This window comes from Trachurus japonicus, chromosome 14 (genome assembly GCF_045865225.1).
Source record: "Trachurus japonicus isolate A0001 chromosome 14, Traja_1.0".
NCBI classification, from domain to species: Eukaryota; Metazoa; Chordata; class Actinopteri; order Carangiformes; family Carangidae; genus Trachurus; species Trachurus japonicus.
Window position 1 is genome coordinate 7,552,073 of NC_140920.1, and position 15,710 is coordinate 7,567,782.

At 41.5% G+C, this 15,710-nt stretch overlaps 3 protein-coding genes across 3 annotated transcripts; all 3 read right to left on the reverse strand.

Moving 5' to 3' along the window:
* Window positions 1-1,868: 1,868 nt before the first annotated feature.
* LOC146974168 (histone H4) lies at window positions 1,869-2,250 on the reverse strand. The gene has a single exon (XM_085796792.1). The coding sequence runs from the start codon at window positions 2,213-2,215 to the stop codon at window positions 1,904-1,906; it is 312 nt and encodes a 103-aa protein (XP_085652918.1). The 5' UTR covers window positions 2,216-2,250; the 3' UTR covers window positions 1,869-1,903.
* A 1,409-nt stretch (window positions 2,251-3,659) lies between these two features.
* LOC146974169 (uncharacterized) lies at window positions 3,660-7,792 on the reverse strand. Its single transcript, XM_085798932.1, has 4 exons — window positions 6,780-7,792; window positions 5,391-6,492; window positions 5,184-5,337; window positions 3,660-4,872 (listed from the first exon to the last, which is right to left on the reverse strand). Exons 1-4 carry the CDS (start codon window positions 7,775-7,777, stop codon window positions 3,800-3,802), a joined length of 3,327 nt encoding a protein of 1,108 aa, XP_085655058.1. The 5' UTR covers window positions 7,778-7,792; the 3' UTR covers window positions 3,660-3,799.
* A 1,419-nt stretch (window positions 7,793-9,211) lies between these two features.
* On the reverse strand, window positions 9,212-10,275 carry LOC146974170 (uncharacterized). The gene is made up of 3 exons (XM_085798933.1): window positions 9,570-10,275; window positions 9,410-9,481; window positions 9,212-9,297 (listed from the first exon to the last, which is right to left on the reverse strand). The coding sequence occupies exons 1-3, from the start codon at window positions 10,273-10,275 to the stop codon at window positions 9,212-9,214; spliced, it is 864 nt and encodes a 287-aa protein (XP_085655059.1).
* Window positions 10,276-15,710: the final 5,435 nt, after the last annotated feature.

A 15,710-nucleotide genomic window follows, 5' to 3' on the forward strand; every position in this document is an offset into this window, starting at 1 on the left:
CATTCTTCTTCTGCACATTGACTCAATGCTTATTCTACGCAAAACAAAACTCCAACTGTTCTCTGATAAATATTACTAAACAATACTATAGTATTATTGTAAGACAATGCAAAGACAACAACGTAAATTTGGAGGGGGGGATCAGTAAATGAATGAAAAAATCTGAAAAGATCAATTAAAAAACACTGTTAAATGCCACACACACTTGGCTTGACACCGGTACATTTTTATTTTATTTATTCATTCTCTTTAGTTTTTTTTATTCATAACACACATAGTTTCAGCTGGGTGTATATAGTGTTTGTTTTTTCTTACGTATATTGCTTTTCTATGCCCCTATATTGTATTATAATGTCTGCACTACTGGATACTTTAATTTCCTTTGAGATCAATAAAGTATCAAAAGTCTAAATTTACATTTACGCAAGTGTGTCAAACCAAATTTTCTGTCAGTACGAATAGTAGTAGTACAGCCTACCCATCAAATGATACATACAGCCATGGGGACATTAAATAATTTATCCCTCCATGTTAAATGTATCACTGCCTTCCATGCATATTTCAACAAATCTTAGTGCATTTTATTATACACACAATTCAGAATAAGTAATTTTCTATTAATTAATTGAACTTTAGTGCAGCAAGATCTTTAGAAAAACATCAGCCGTCTAGTGGCATACAAGTTTTCTACGCATGTATGATAATTGATAATCAAGTCTCTACATCTGTTTTTTCCCCCCCAGTGATCAAAGGACCGAGCTCTTTGGACGGAGTGTGTGGCTCGTTGTGTTGATGTTCAGTTTCCGGGCAAAAGAAGGATGGAGGAGGGGAGGAACAAAGGAAGGAAAGGAGTGGAGGAAGGGAGACATGAAGGAAGGGAGGAAAGAAGGGCTATTGAAAACATGACCCAGGAGAACAGCAGAAGTAACCTACATTAACAGAAAATAATCAATGGATGTGTCTCTTTGATAGGCTACATTTAAACGCCTTTGTGATTAAAAAAGCAGGTTATTCTGGGTTTATATGTAAAGATAATTAAATGTCATAACAAGAGGATGTTTTCTCAGTAGAGTAGAGTAGAGATGGGTCAAGGAAGGAAGAAGGAAGGATGGAGGGAAAGAGGGGAGGGAACAGATTGGGTTAAGGAAGGGAAATAATGGTGGGAAGAAAGGAGGAAGGAGGGAAAGGAGGATGGCAGAAGGGAGGAACAAAGAAAGGAACGAAGGGATGGAAAGACAGAAGGGAGGAAAGAACATGATCATTTGAAACATAGTTTGACCCAGGAGGAAGACAGAAGGGTTAACTTCAATTTACATTAAAAAATAGTCAGTGATAAGTAGAACGCCTTTGTGATTTAAGAAACGAGTTCTGGGTTTATATCTGAAAATAAAAAATGTCATAACAATAAGAGGATGTTTTCTCAGTAGAGTAGTAGGAAAGGCAAAGGGAACATATTGGGTGAAGGAAGGAAGGAAGGAAGAAGGAAGGATGGAGGGAAAGAAGGGAGGGAAGAAAAAAAAGAGAGGGAACAGATTGGATCAAGGAAGGGAAATTATGGTGGGAAGAAGGGAAATTAGAAGGATTGAGGAAGGGAAGGGAGGAACAAAGAAAGGAAAGGAGTGGAGAGACAGAAGGAAGGGAGTAAAGGACCATTTGAAACAGACAATATAAGGGTTAACCTCAACAGCTGTAACCTACATTAATATACAGCAAAATGATCAATAAATGTTCCTCTTAATTGGTACATTTAAACGCCTTTGTGAAAAAGAAAAGTTATTCTGCGTTTATATCTGAAGATAAATTAATGTCATATAAGAGGATGTTTTCTCAGTAGAGTGGTTGTGTGGCTCTTAAAAGAGCCGTTGTGTTGTTGTTGTTGAGTCCCCGGGCAGTGAGGTTGTGTTTAGCCGCCGAAGCCGTACAGAGTGCGGCCCTGCCTCTTGAGGGCGTAGACCACGTCCATGGCGGTGACCGTCTTCCTCTTGGCGTGCTCGGTGTAGGTGACGGCGTCCCGGATGACGTTCTCCAGGAAGACCTTGAGCACCCCGCGGGTCTCCTCGTAGATGAGGCCGGAGATGCGCTTGACTCCGCCGCGGCGAGCCAGGCGGCGGATGGCGGGCTTGGTGATGCCCTGGATGTTGTCGCGGAGGACTTTACGGTGCCGCTTGGCGCCTCCTTTACCGAGTCCCTTGCCTCCTTTGCCTCTTCCAGACATATTGATGCTGCAGTGATCAGACGATAGAGTCGTATGTTAAATGTTTCTCAGCCGGCGCTTCATATGTCCCATCTGCGGACGTGGGAGAAAACACATGGCGCGAAAAAAAAAACAGCTGGTGACATCATGGCAACGCCCCTCACAGGCGAAACACATCGTCCATTGATCTTCTTTTTTTTTTTTTTTTAAATGATCTAGGTATATTATTTTCTCTTAATGTTATTTCTAATGACTTTATGGATTTGTGTTAAATCAATGATTATAGTCTTTGTGTACTCTGTATTCTATGCGTGACCAATGTATGTACCCTTTTTCTTTTTTCTCTCCTCTTCTAATTGTTATTGTTTTATTATTATTATTATTATTATTATTATTATTATTACCGTCTCACCTGATTATTACCTTGTTTCATATCTATTTTTTGCCTAAAAACGTACTCAATCAATTATCTGTAGTTGATGCTTGGCGTTTCTTTAATGACAACATACAGGATTTCACTTGGTGCAATGGCTCTAAGACCCTCAGAATAGACTTTTTTCTTATCTCACACCCTCTCTTGCAATATGTTAAAAATGTTTGTCATCTTCACGCCCCTCTAACCGACCATAAATTCATATCTTGCTTGTCAATAAAGAAAAAAAAACACTGGCTCATATAACGTACCACCCATTGACTGTAAAAGGGTACCGCCCTCCTTACAGTACCATTGGTTTCCGTAGTGTAGTGGTTATCACGTTCGCCTCACACGCGGAGGCCAGTCGCGTATAGCTGTAGAGGACTTCATGACCTGAAGTAACCTCTTGCTGTCTTCTCATACGAACACAGGTTCTTTCTGATGGTGTTTTATACAGCTACCATCCACCATAAATAGTAAATATGTAAATATTTGCTCCAGTATCGATTAACTTTCATTTACCATAATCACTTTATGATAAATATATGATTATGAGCAACAGAAATTAAATAAAAATTGTTAAAATTAATAATTTTCAGATATTGTCCAATGTTTCAAACTCACACACATTAAAATTATGTTCTGCTAAATGTATATAAGACTGCTCTGACTTCAGTCTGACAAACAGCTAGTATATTTGTTATTTCATTTTCTACCTCCATTACAAGTAAAGACCACCACAGTATTTTTCTTTTAGATATTTAATTGTTATTGAAAACACAGCCAGAACAAAACAAACAAAACAAACAAAACAAAATAAAAAATGTACACACCCAAACTATAATACAACAAACAATAATTTGAGTTTATTTTGTTATTTACATTTCTTCTCATCTTCACTCCAATTTGCTGAGGACCCCCACCCCAGCCACCCGGCCCCCACTTTGAAAACCACTGGGCTCATGGCTACGCTATCATTGGTGAAACTGCTGATCTGAAGCCTGTTGTAGTAGACTGCCTTGTGTCAAATTAACAATTTATAAATGTACATGTAAATATAGTAAGTAGTACAGTAAATATAGTAACTAGTGTGTGCAATATACAATATTAGTGCAGTGCTCAATATTATCTAATATTTATGTGTGTTTGTGGGTGCATGTGTGTGTGTGTGTTGGTGGGGTTGAAGGTGGTCACTTCCCCCTCTCTGCAACCCATCTGTCCCTTTCAGTCGCATAGAAGGCAGACTGCTGGAACTCCATCCAGGTCATCTCCTTGACCATGCCCTGAGCCTGATACAGGGACAAGACCCGGGAAGGACAGTAGATATACTTCCCTGGCACCCCGGGGAAGCTGGTGTGTGTGTGTGGGCTGTTCGGGCCCTGTTTCAGTGGAAGGTGACAGAACCTGCACAGGCGGCCTGTTGGCAGCTGCACCTCCGACTTCCGCTTTGCCCTCTCATCTGCCACCTTCTTCCACTCTGCCCCCCTCTGTCTAGCAGCATCTATCTCCCGCTTAAAAAAAGGAGAGGCGGCAAAATCATTAAACGGCATTCGGGGGTTTGTGAGGCCTTCACTCGCATAGGTCTTAAAAACCTTGGTGGAGCAGTAAAAGTACTTCACAGTTTTTGTTTGATAAAACAAATGGATTGAAGAGCCATCACCCAGATACCTCGACTTTGGCTGACCACAGGCTAAGCAGTTTCTGGTCTTCTTCTTTGGCTGCTGTTGCTGCTGCTGTGGTTGTTGCTGCTGTGGTTGCTGCTGTTGTTTTTCCAGGATCTCTGTCACAATCTTCTCCACTGTGGCCCGGCTCAGTGCCTCCTCCTGAGGGGGAGCCACAGCTGGAGGGTTCACAGTCGCAGGAGGAAGGGTTGTGACAGGCACACTGACCGTATGGCTGCCTGTCGTCAAACTTTGCCACAGCTGCTGTGTCTCCAATACCTTCTCTGGGCTGGTGTTCAGAGCAGAGCTGGTATTCTTCAATTTAGCCAGATGCTTGACATATCTGGAGATATGCTGCCATGTGGTAGGATGAAGGAGGCTGTTGGGGTCGGTGCACTCCCTCTGTACCATTCCAGCATAGTCTGCATCCACCCGCTTCAGTATGTCTTTTGATCCATGGTGCACGATCAGAAGCCCATCGATGGCAGCTCTCATTGGATCAGTCCACCGGCTGTGGTCCAGCACTTGAATAAGACCCCCTGTCTTAATGGGTCCAGTGCGGGTGGCCCGGGGAGAGGAGGAAATGGGCAGTGGTGCTACATCTGGCAGGCGTGAAAAATAAAGCATGTGATTATTATTGTGTTAAATTCTGAATGTAAGAGGAAAAGCAATGTGATTATTTATTAAAAAACTTTCAACATCAGTTACAAATTGTAGATTTGGCAAGTGTAAAGAGTTGTATCAAATAACACTAAGATTAATAAGATTTGTTAAAGTTATTTTACATTTTGCGTGCACAAGCTACATTGTTTAAAATATTATCATGATATTAATTCCAACGAAAGTGACCAAGTCTGTTTTAAGATGTGAAGTTTTGTATGAGGGATGGTAGGTGGGCTTTAATTTGAGTGACCTGTAGTCATGGAGGCCTGAGACTCGGCTTTGACTGTGGCAGACGCTGGTGGCTGGGGAGGAGGCTGGGACTGAGACACAGCTGGAGGCTGGGAGAACTGCTGGGAGAACAACACTGGTGGAAGTGGTTCATCTCGGGCAGTGCCACTGGTGTTCTGAAATACAGAATCAAATAAAGTATTTAGTGAGTCAGTCTGTTTCAGCCAGCTAATGGCAGTGAGGAGGCAGTCTGGATTACCTGAGAGTCCGTGCTCCCCACAGCAGCCGGGCATCGATGTGCTTCCTCCTGGGCAGAGGGCCGCTGCTGTGTCTCCATGGGAACTGAAGCTGAGGTGCTACCCTGTGTTTTATGCTTGTCCCAGTTTAAAACAACAGGGCGACAGCCTGGCTCCACATACCCCAGCCCAAATCTCTCCCCTGTGTCCCTGTTTGAGACCTGCAGAGCTGGATATTTGACCCTCCCTGTCACCTTCAAAGAGGACTGGTTGAGTTCTGCAATCAGCAGAGGGTCAAACACAGCTGGCAGCTCCACATCAGGCTGTTTCAGGTCCACCAGCCTCTGGAAGTTCCAGCGCACCACTCCAGTCATGGCCTGGGCCTGGAAAAGTTCTGCAGACACTCGGTTGCCTGTTACCCACTGGGCCTGGTGATAGTGGAAGCCCTCTTGCTGGGAGGTGCCTCTCACAGGGATCCAGATTGGTACGGCAGCCCCCTCGCCCTTGATGTAGTTGAGCTGCAAGGTGCCGCCGTACCTGTAGAGGATTCCCTCTCCCACCTCAGGGTCACTCAGGCAGCCTCTCAGGATGTGGACTCGCTGAATCCTCCACAGTTTCAGCATGGAGGGCTTGAAGAGGAGCACATCATCCTGGTCCTTTGCCAGGTGGAAGTGATGCAGAACATCTTCAACTCTCTGCAGCAGTTCTCTGGGCTTCGGTATTTTGGTGCGACAGTGCTCTCTTATGTGCTGCTTCGTTGGATTTGCCGGAGAGATTCCACAGAAGCTGTATGCCGCTTTGAGCTTCTGGAGGTCACTCTGGTCCACAACAACGAAAGCAGCAGAGAGGAACTGGCAGAAGGAGCTGTAGAGAGGATGATGTTCTGACACACACTCTCTCGTAAACCGCCGCATGCAGTGGAACAGGTCTAACTTGACAGCCATGTCTCTGTTAAACCTGGTCCTTGACGCACTGCTGTTTAGTAGAGACCCAGAGGTCGCCTCTGCCACCATGGCCTCTGTGGTCTTCCAGCAGTCCCAGAGGAGGTGCTCCTGAGCCCCAGGGTCCAGGACCTTGAAGGCAGCACAGCAGTCCCTACAACACGAAAAAAATGTTGTTACATCTGGAGAAGATCTTATTCACAACACATGTTGTACAAAATGAGACTTGTTGTATGAATTTGTAATTTATTTATTTATTAATAATTTGTATAAAATTAGCAGATTACACAGTAAACTGTGCAAAACGGATTAAAAAAGCCTGTGACCAGAAAACATTTAGTCTAACTATAAAACAAACTATATAATGTCAGTCAATAAAGAGAGCACAACAGGTTAAATACACAATAATCAGAGTTTTGAATTAAAACTTGTGATGTATACCTGTCCACCCAGTGGTAGCCTGCCTTCTCCACTCCAGCAGCAGAGTACCGTCGAGCCAGACCCTCATACATGGGATGAAGAGAGCGATCACACTCCGACTGCAGCATCACCCAGGACAGGATCATCCAGTTCTCGTTCATAATGGCATAAGATGACATGGTGCCAGAGGAGAGAACAACCTTCCTGGCCACTTTGCGGGTGTGATCAGACCTCAGGACCTGACCAAAAGTCCCCTGTAGCAGCAGAGTCAGCAGCTGCTCCTGCCGCTGATATTCCTGGATCAGGCAGTCGACCAGGTAGTGTGAAGAGATGGATACTCCACACCAGCCATCAGCATCGGAGTATCCACCGAAAGGAGCAGGGGTGTCTGTCTGTCTGAGGAGCCCGGTGATGGTTTTCTGGCCGTATAATCCTGCCTCAGCGTCCGTGATGTTCTGAACACTGAGCAGGTAGGCCAGGTGAGCTCTCTCATATTTAAGTTGGAGGACCTCTGTCAGCTGCTTTGCCATGTCCTCAGGTGATCTGCCACTACGCCTCATCTCATCCATCACAGTTTTACAGATGGCCTTCCTAAATGTGAGGAGAGCTGGCACGATGTTAGTAAATCTCCTCGGTAGCTTCTCCAGCCATTGGGGCTTGTCAGCATGCCAGTACTTCCTACAAGTCTTGCAGGTGAGCCGAGAGGCTAAAATGTAGTACTGACCGCTGGTGCCAATGATGACTCTTGGCCTTCCAACACCGGAAGAAACTACCTGAGGGTTGGGACATCCATGAAGACATGGCAGGACGTAATTGTTCCTCATTCTCTCCATAATTGAGTGCTCTGGCTTCCAAATGAAAAATGGATGGAGCTGAAAGTATTTTGCTGAGGGGAGCTCAGAGATGCTATCTATGAGCTCGGGCTGAGGTGGATGACGCCACAGGGACAGCATGTTCATGAGGTGGCGTACTGGACGGGAGCCTGGCCATAGCCCCAGCGCTTCCAACTCAGACTTCATCCATAATTTCTGCTGTTGTGAGCAGTTCCACTGTGCAACATCCTGATCATACCCAGGGACAGAGGCTGCGGGCTGGTGTGGAGTATGTGAGGGATCTGAGGCTGCAGGTTGTTCGACCGGTGGGGCTGGACACGGCAGAGCTGTAAAACACAAACACAATATGCTACAAAAAACACTAAATACACATTGAAAAAAGACAGCTCCACATGAATGACAAACAATAAAAAAGAAATGCTGAAGAAAGAAATACCTTCAACAAGGACTGTGTCTTCTTTCTCTTCCACAAAGGCAACATTCTGCGATGATGCATCTAGGGTGGTGAGATATAAACCAGAGAGGCAAGTGAAAAAAAGACATCACAGTAATGAACATTACTTACATATTTTTTCTCACAACACTTTTTTTTTCACAAAATTAAATATCTACCTTCAGGAAGAGATGGGGCTGCTGTTATCCCTGGCTCCACAGAAGAATGGTGGGAGACAGGCTTTCCGTGTGCTTTGAAAACCAAAGAGTAAAAAACAAACAAATCAGAAAGCAAATATTACCATTACATAACATTACTTAGCACATGAGTTCTGGTGATAATGCAATCTGGATAAATCAGAATGTAACTGATGTTTATGTACAGTATGCTGGTAGCATAACAGGGCTACTAATGTGAAAATACTTTGTCTCATACTTTGTCTCTCCACATCGGGCACTTGCTCCTGTATCCCAAGCTGTGTGGCGATGGCAAGCAGCTGAGGGGGGACAGGCAACGGGGCCTTCACTGTGGCTACGGGATAAATAGAGTTTTAAAATGAAGCATAATACATTTGGAAAAGTATAAAAGATGGATAAAAGTGAGATGTAAGTAAATTAATAAATACCTTTCACAGAAGAAATGATCACAGTGGGGTCTTCAGGCTCAGCAGGTCTGGAAACAGTAGCTGTTGGATTTGCGCTATGATGTGCTGTTGAAAAAAAAATCAGTGTCATTTTCCCCACACATTCGAATTTGATATACTTAATGCATCTGTCTTTACCTGTTGTCTCTGTGGTTAAGTAGTACAGGATGAAAATACCCTGTTTTTAATTTTTATGAGAGCCACTACATATTTGAAATAGAAAAACAGGTCCTTAACCTCTTTGAAATAGGTAAAGCACAGACACATTATCTATATAAAGTAAAAACACCAGCTGTCAATCAAAGATGTGGCATGTTAACCAATATCTAACCTAGTTTTTCTAGGTCACCATGGTATTTCACATGCCAAATCCTTGAACATCTTACAAGCATGCAAAAAAGGAAAACACTTACCAACATCGCTGACATGTTATTTCCTTAGGTTAGTGGGAGAACAAAAGAACACGAACATCAGAACAGGCCAGAACACGGCCAAAATAACAAACTAGTTGACTGAGAATCGTAATGTCAGGAGGATTCTGTTTTCACCAGAATCCTCCTTCCACACTGATGATGGAGAAACCTGTTGCTGAAGACACAGCTGTGGCTCTGGAGACTGCTGCAGGTGGCCCTGAAAGCACATGTAACATTAGACTTTTATCATGTACAGAACAGGGTGTAAAGAAACTTTTTTTTTTTTTAACAATTTTCTCTGTTTATAGTTATAAATTAGCTCCACTTACGTAGTTCGGTGACAAATTTAGATGGCGACAGATTCAACATCTCTCTCTCCAGCTCCTCATCCTCCTCCATCGCTATGAAATTAAACAGTAACATTAATAATGTATTAAGTACATTATATGTTCACATACAACACGTGTTTGCATATTTGTGTGAGCTCACTTAAAGATCTAGCAGCAGGTGTGGAAGCAGCTGATGTAGTGGAGGCTTCTGCAGGTGGTGGACACGGCTCAGCCCTTTGTTGCTTGAGCAGGTACTGCTGCAGGTTATACATCTTGCTGTTTTTGATGCACTTGAGTCCTAATATGAAGGCAGCATATCCGTCAGCCCTACTCTCCCAGATCTGCCTCCAAGTGTCCTTGGTCCTGACTCCAAAGCCAACAGCATTGTCACCCTCTGAGGCCACTGGTGCTGCAGGCTGCCTGGAGAGTAGGTATGTCCTCAGGTCTTCAATTTCCTTGAAGCTCCTGGCATAGTCCAGAAATGAGAGAAGGCTGTCCTTGCTGTGTCCCTGTGGGTTGAAGCTTCCATCTCTCTCCTCCTTGTCTACCTTATTGATGAGGTAGATGGTGTAACCAACATCATTCTCCAGGAGCCAGCGAAATGATTTCCCCTTGTACTTACCAAACTGAAGTACATACTCCCCCATCACCTCCTGCTGGTCAGACACATCCCCTCCACGCTGAAGGACCATGGTGAGAGCATCAGTCTTCACCAGGTCATGTTTCTGAGGGGGAGACTTGTCCTGAAGCGCAGGATTCGTTTTGATCCTCATGGCTTCATCAGAGGGGTCCTGCCGTAGATGGCCCGATGGACCCTTCCTGAAAGAGACCATGGTCCTTCCAGGGAAGAAGTTGGTCTTCTTCATTCTTTCCTGTACACAGCAAAACACCATATTAGATAAATATCTTTATATTACACAGACAGAAAGGCAGGAATATAGATAGATAGATAGATAGATAGATATGTAAAGTTAATATATTAATTTATAGTTGTATGTGTCGTAATATAGTTGTTATTTTGTAGCCTGTATTCGTATGTGTCTTTAATCATCAGCTGTTTCCCCTTGCCTGTGATTGGTTCAGTGTGTGTGCGGTAGTGATGATTGTTTGTGGTTGTCATGGTGATGAGGCCGGTCAGCAAAGTGGAGTGTAAACACGAAAGTCCGTCTCCGTTTTTCCTTATCATCAAGCCTACACCACCACAACGAACCCTCATTTTACAGATAGATAGCATAACAACAGTAATAAAAAATTCCTTTCGCCATAATTCAACTTTACAAACTCACATCTTATATGAATATGATAGGCCTAGTGTATGTTTACGGTATGTAGCCTACTGTAGGTACCGGTATGTAGGCCTATTAAAATTGGATTATCAAATGGATAAATAATTAAACTAACGTTACGACAAGATGTTTATAGTGGTAGTGTCAGCAAGAGATAAACTAACAACGCTTCCGTACAAGGCATAAAAATAATATATGATGGATGGATGATACTTTGAACAAATAAAAAGGTAAAAGCACAGGTAACGATAGGTAACACTACAACACACTAAAAGTACATCCTAGTACAGGACATTAATCACATATTTTAGTCTGCAGTTTTTAAAAAGGTGAGTTTATATTTTTAAATAATACTCACCTAACGTTAATGTAACATTAATGTAACGTTCGGCTAAAACGAACACAGAACAACCTGTCAAGGATACGTAACTAAAAAGTTTAGGTTGAATTAACGTTACGTTAATGTAACGTTACTTTAACAGGCCCGACTTACGTTTGTTACGTTTTGTTGTTGTTGTTGTTATTGTTATTGTTGTTGTTGTTGTTGTTGTTGTTGTCGTCGTTGTTGTAGTAAAAATATGTCGGACGTAGATGCCGGCCGGCTCTCCTCTCTCTCTCTCTCTCTCTCTCCCTCTTCACTCTCACTCACTGTACCTGTAGTCTCTCTTACCAACTGTGGAAACAGCGCCCCCCAAAATCCGCTTGTGGCCAAAAATATATTACATCCGTAGTGATAAGAACTACCATAGAGAATGAATGGTAAAAGTTAAGGAAGTTAAGCTCTACTATTCCCGGTCCCCGCGCGGAAGGTCCCCGGTTCGAAACCGGGCGGAAACAACTTTTCATTTTTTCAACTGTGTCACTGATTTGACCCTGTTTTTACACAGTCTGGTGGCCACTTCTTACTACACAGTTGCAGCTCTACTCGGTTTAGGTCATTTTTCCATTACACTTGAGTATATGAGATGAAATAAGGGCCAACAAGATGTTGCACTTGTACAATGATGTTCACATATGTACTAAAGTTTTGTAATTGTAAAACTACTTTGTGCACGACTTACGTTTTTTTTTTCTTACATTTTGTTGTTGTTGTGGTAAAATATGTTGGACGATCTTCGATGCTGGCGCTGCTCTCTCCCTCTTCACCCTGTATCTGTAATGAGCCTCTTACTCTTACCAAAATGTGGAAACAGCGCCACCAAAACCCCGCTTGTGGCCATAAATATATTACATCCGTAGTGATAAGAACTACCATAGAGAATGAATGGTAAAAGTTAAGAGAATTAAGCTCTACTGTTCCAGAGGCGAAGGAGCCTCAACATGGCCAGGCGAGTTAACACGGTACTACGAAGCTATCAACTTTGTTAAGTCCGACTCTGCAGCTTCATGCTATGTGCGCGCATATTGGACTCATTTCTCATAAGAAACATCTTCTGAATGTTTTGACACGAAAATAGACAAGTTTCAGACTAATCAGGAGAAAATGAACTTTGTTCCAGACATGTTCACAACAGGAGGTGGGAACCAGGACTGGTCCCAGTTTCTGGTTCTGGTTCTAGTCAATTTTAGTCCTGGTACTGGTTCTGGTTTCAGTCCTGGTTCTGTTTCTGAATCTGGTTCTGGTTCTGGTTCTGGATCTGGTTCTGGCACCAGTTTTGATTCCGGTCCTGCTACCGGTTCTGATTCTGGTTCCAGTTCCAATTATGTTCACAGTCCTGGTTCTGGGTCTGATGATTCGGTCCTTGTCCCAGTTCGGGTCCTTATCCTGGTTCTAGTTCCAGTTCTGGTTTTCATTCTGGTCCTGCACAGAGAAAAATAGGGGTGCAGAAGGGGGACATTTCTGTAGGCTACTTAAAGGTACAGTTCTGTCCTACTGTAGCCTATAGGGCCAATTATTGTACTCTAGAGTACCTATGTGTACCTTTTGGGGGTAAAAAAGGCACATAAATGTTCCAGAATGGCAAAAGGTACATATATAGGTAGCCTACACGTAGGCTATTTACCCCCTAAAGGTAGCCTACATTAATGTACCGGCACCAATGGGTACAAAATTGTCTCTAAAAAAGGTACGCCTGGAGCGACTTTTTGGACGTCCAGGTCCAGGTCTGATGGTTCAGGAGACATGAGTTAAAACCTCCCAGAGCATCTGCTCCTGTTCTCCTGTGACAGCGGAGGACTCAGAGGTCAAAGGTCAGACTCAGAGACTAGAGACTAGCAGCAGGACCAAGTTATGAGCTACCAGGTTATGAGCTAAGCATAAGTTACCATGGTGATCTAGCCGGGTTACAAGAGAGCCACAGAGCCTGGTTTACTGGTCCCGACACGGACAAGTCTCTGGTTTGAAACCGGCCAGAAACACTTGCAGATGTTTCATGTTTACAAATGTTATTAATCTAATTTTGCATATTGTGGTGTGTTTTAAATAGCTAAATCTAAGCTAAGAATGTAAAATAGCCTACAAAAAGTGCCTAAATCGGCTTAAATAGCCTACCTTTATCAGATTATAGACATTATGTTTGGCTGTTTTAAATCTTCACCACAAGATGTCGCTCTGTTCACATGAAACATCAATGAACCTTTTCTCAAAACCACCGTACTGAGCAAAAACATCAACAAACAGCAGCTGTGTGCACCATAATAAATAATCACTCAACAGTCATTTGGTAATTATTTTTTATTGTAAAGATTAAAGGCTTAAAGATAAAAAAAATAAAAAGTTAGAAAAAAGAAAAGACATTTTTCACACCTGTGGAATAACTATTTATAGCCTACTATAGGCCTACATAATCAGAATCGGATTTATTGGCCAAGTGACTTTATTTTCATAATTCGCATAGCTCTCTGAAATTCGCATAGAAGTGAACTATAAGTTACGAATAATAAGAATGATACAAAAAAGTTAAATAAGATGGAGTGGCCACAGGTTGTAGGCTAGTGCAAACAGACAATGAGGTAGAAATATAATTAGGCTACTGATTATTACAAACAATGAAATAATATAAGTTATTTTAAATTTAAGTTAGACTGGAAATATGTAGAAAAAAAACTCATTAATATCATGTTTTTACAGAAAAACACGGTGTGAAGTCAGAGCTGGAGGAAGTGAGAGCGGAGTGAGAGCTCTGTCTGTGTGATGTTCTCCTCCTGCCCCCTTTATTTTTTGTCTATCTGTGTGTGTGTGTGTGTGTGTGTGTGTGTGTGTGTGTGTGCGCGCGCGTGTGTGTGTGTGTGTGTGTGTGTGTGTTGCTGCTCCAAGGGGGTGGATCATCGGACTACACGCAGGCGTAGCTCACAGTCGGCCATATTGGGACGGGCAACTCGCACAGACACTTGCATTTGCATTAGTTCAGGTGAGTGGTCCTGTCCTCTGCACACACAAAAAAACTATTCATAACTCTGAAAAAATAAATCTGTATGTAGGTATTAGGCTACTTTAACTATTTGCATAATGTTAATTACTTTTACAAAAAAAAGAGAGAAAAAAGTAGCCTTCATGATTAAAAGTAGGCCTATCCGTGATTTTAAATATGCTGTATCATAACTGCATAAACGTTCATAAAAAATCAAACCGTTTGGAAAATTGGACAAAAACTGAGCAAGTTGTGGTCATTATAGCAGAACATGCAGCATAGGCTTCATGCTCTGAGGGAGAGAGTTGCCCGTACCAAGATGGCCGCCGTGTGGCTACGCCGGGTGATCTTCTCATATCTATCTATGGCTGCTTATCCAGCGAAAAAAACATTAGAAAGATTTAAACTTGATATTGAATATTCCTGTGATTTCTGTGGTTTGTTTGATGAATCTATAACACATACATTTTTCATTGTTTATATTGTCAAATGTTTTGGTTAAATGTAGCCTACAAAATTGTATTGAAAACAAAACTGGACATTCACTACAACTAGCCTACATGAAAAGGACATTTTGTTTTACTTTGAAAATAACAAAATGGAAAATGATTTTATTTTTTTTGTAGCCTACAACTTGTTTTATATTTAGGTAGGAATTTCACATAGCCTACACACACACACACACAAAAATGGACTAACAGCAAACCAAATTTTACACTTTTTTATTTATTTATTTATTTTACAGGAACTTTATCAATACAGCACCGATATTAATGGACTTCAATTTCCAAAAGCTTTAAAAACATTTTTTATTTAATTAATATGTTTTTTTCTTTTCTTTCTCTATCTATCTGTCTGTCTGTCTGTCTGTCTGTCTGTCTGTCTGTCTGTCTGTCTGTCTGTCTATCTATCTATCTATCTATCTATCTATCTATCTATCATCTATCTATCTATCTATCTATCTATCTATCTATCTATCTATCTATCTATCTATCTATCCATCCATCCATCCATCCATCCATCCATCCATCCATCCATCCATCCATCCATCCATCCATCCATCTATCTATCTATCTATTTATTATCTATCTATCTATCTATCTATCTATCTATCTATCTATCTATCTATCTATCTATCTATCTATCTATCTATCTATCTATCTATCATCTATCTATCTATATATCTATATATCTATCTATCTACCTATCTATTTATTATCTATCTATCTATCTATCTATCTATCTATCTATCTATCTATCTATCTATCTATCTATCTATCTATCTATCTATCTATTTATTATCTATCTATCTATCTATCTATCTATCTATCTATCTATCTATCTATCTATCTATCTATTTATTATCTATCTATCTATCTATCTATCTATCTATCTATCTATCTATCTATCTATCTATCTATCTATCTATCTATCTATCTATCTATCTATATATCTATATATCTATCTATCTACCTATCTATTTATTATCTATCTATCTATCTATCTATCTATCTATCTATCTATCTATCTATCTATCTATCTATCTATCTATCTATCTATCTATCTATTTATTATCTATCTATCTATCTATCTATCTATCTATCTATCTATCTATCTATCTATCTATCTATCTATCTATCTATCTATCTATCTATCTATCTATCT

Excerpts from the sequence above, each read along its gene's own strand:
- LOC146974168 (XM_085796792.1), bottom strand. The coding sequence starts at position 2,215 with ATGTCTGGAAGAGGCAAAGGAGGCAAGGGACTCGGTAAAGGAGGCGCC.
- LOC146974169 (XM_085798932.1), bottom strand. The coding sequence starts at position 7,777 with ATGAAGTCTGAGTTGGAAGCGCTGGGGCTATGGCCAGGCTCCCGTCCA. Across the intron at positions 6,493-6,779 it reads GGCTACCACTGGGTGGACAG|GGACTGCTGTGCTGCCTTCA; the intron begins GTATACATCACA and ends TTCGTGTTGTAG. Across the intron at positions 5,338-5,390 it reads CTGCCTCCTCACTGCCATTA|AACACCAGTGGCACTGCCCG; the intron begins GCTGGCTGAAAC and ends TCTGTATTTCAG.
- LOC146974170 (XM_085798933.1), bottom strand. The coding sequence starts at position 10,275 with ATGAAGAAGACCAACTTCTTCCCTGGAAGGACCATGGTCTCTTTCAGG. Across the intron at positions 9,482-9,569 it reads ACCTGCTGCTAGATCTTTAA|CGATGGAGGAGGATGAGGAG; the intron begins GTGAGCTCACAC and ends TTAATTTCATAG. Across the intron at positions 9,298-9,409 it reads TAAATTTGTCACCGAACTAC|GGCCACCTGCAGCAGTCTCC; the intron begins GTAAGTGGAGCT and ends ATGTGCTTTCAG.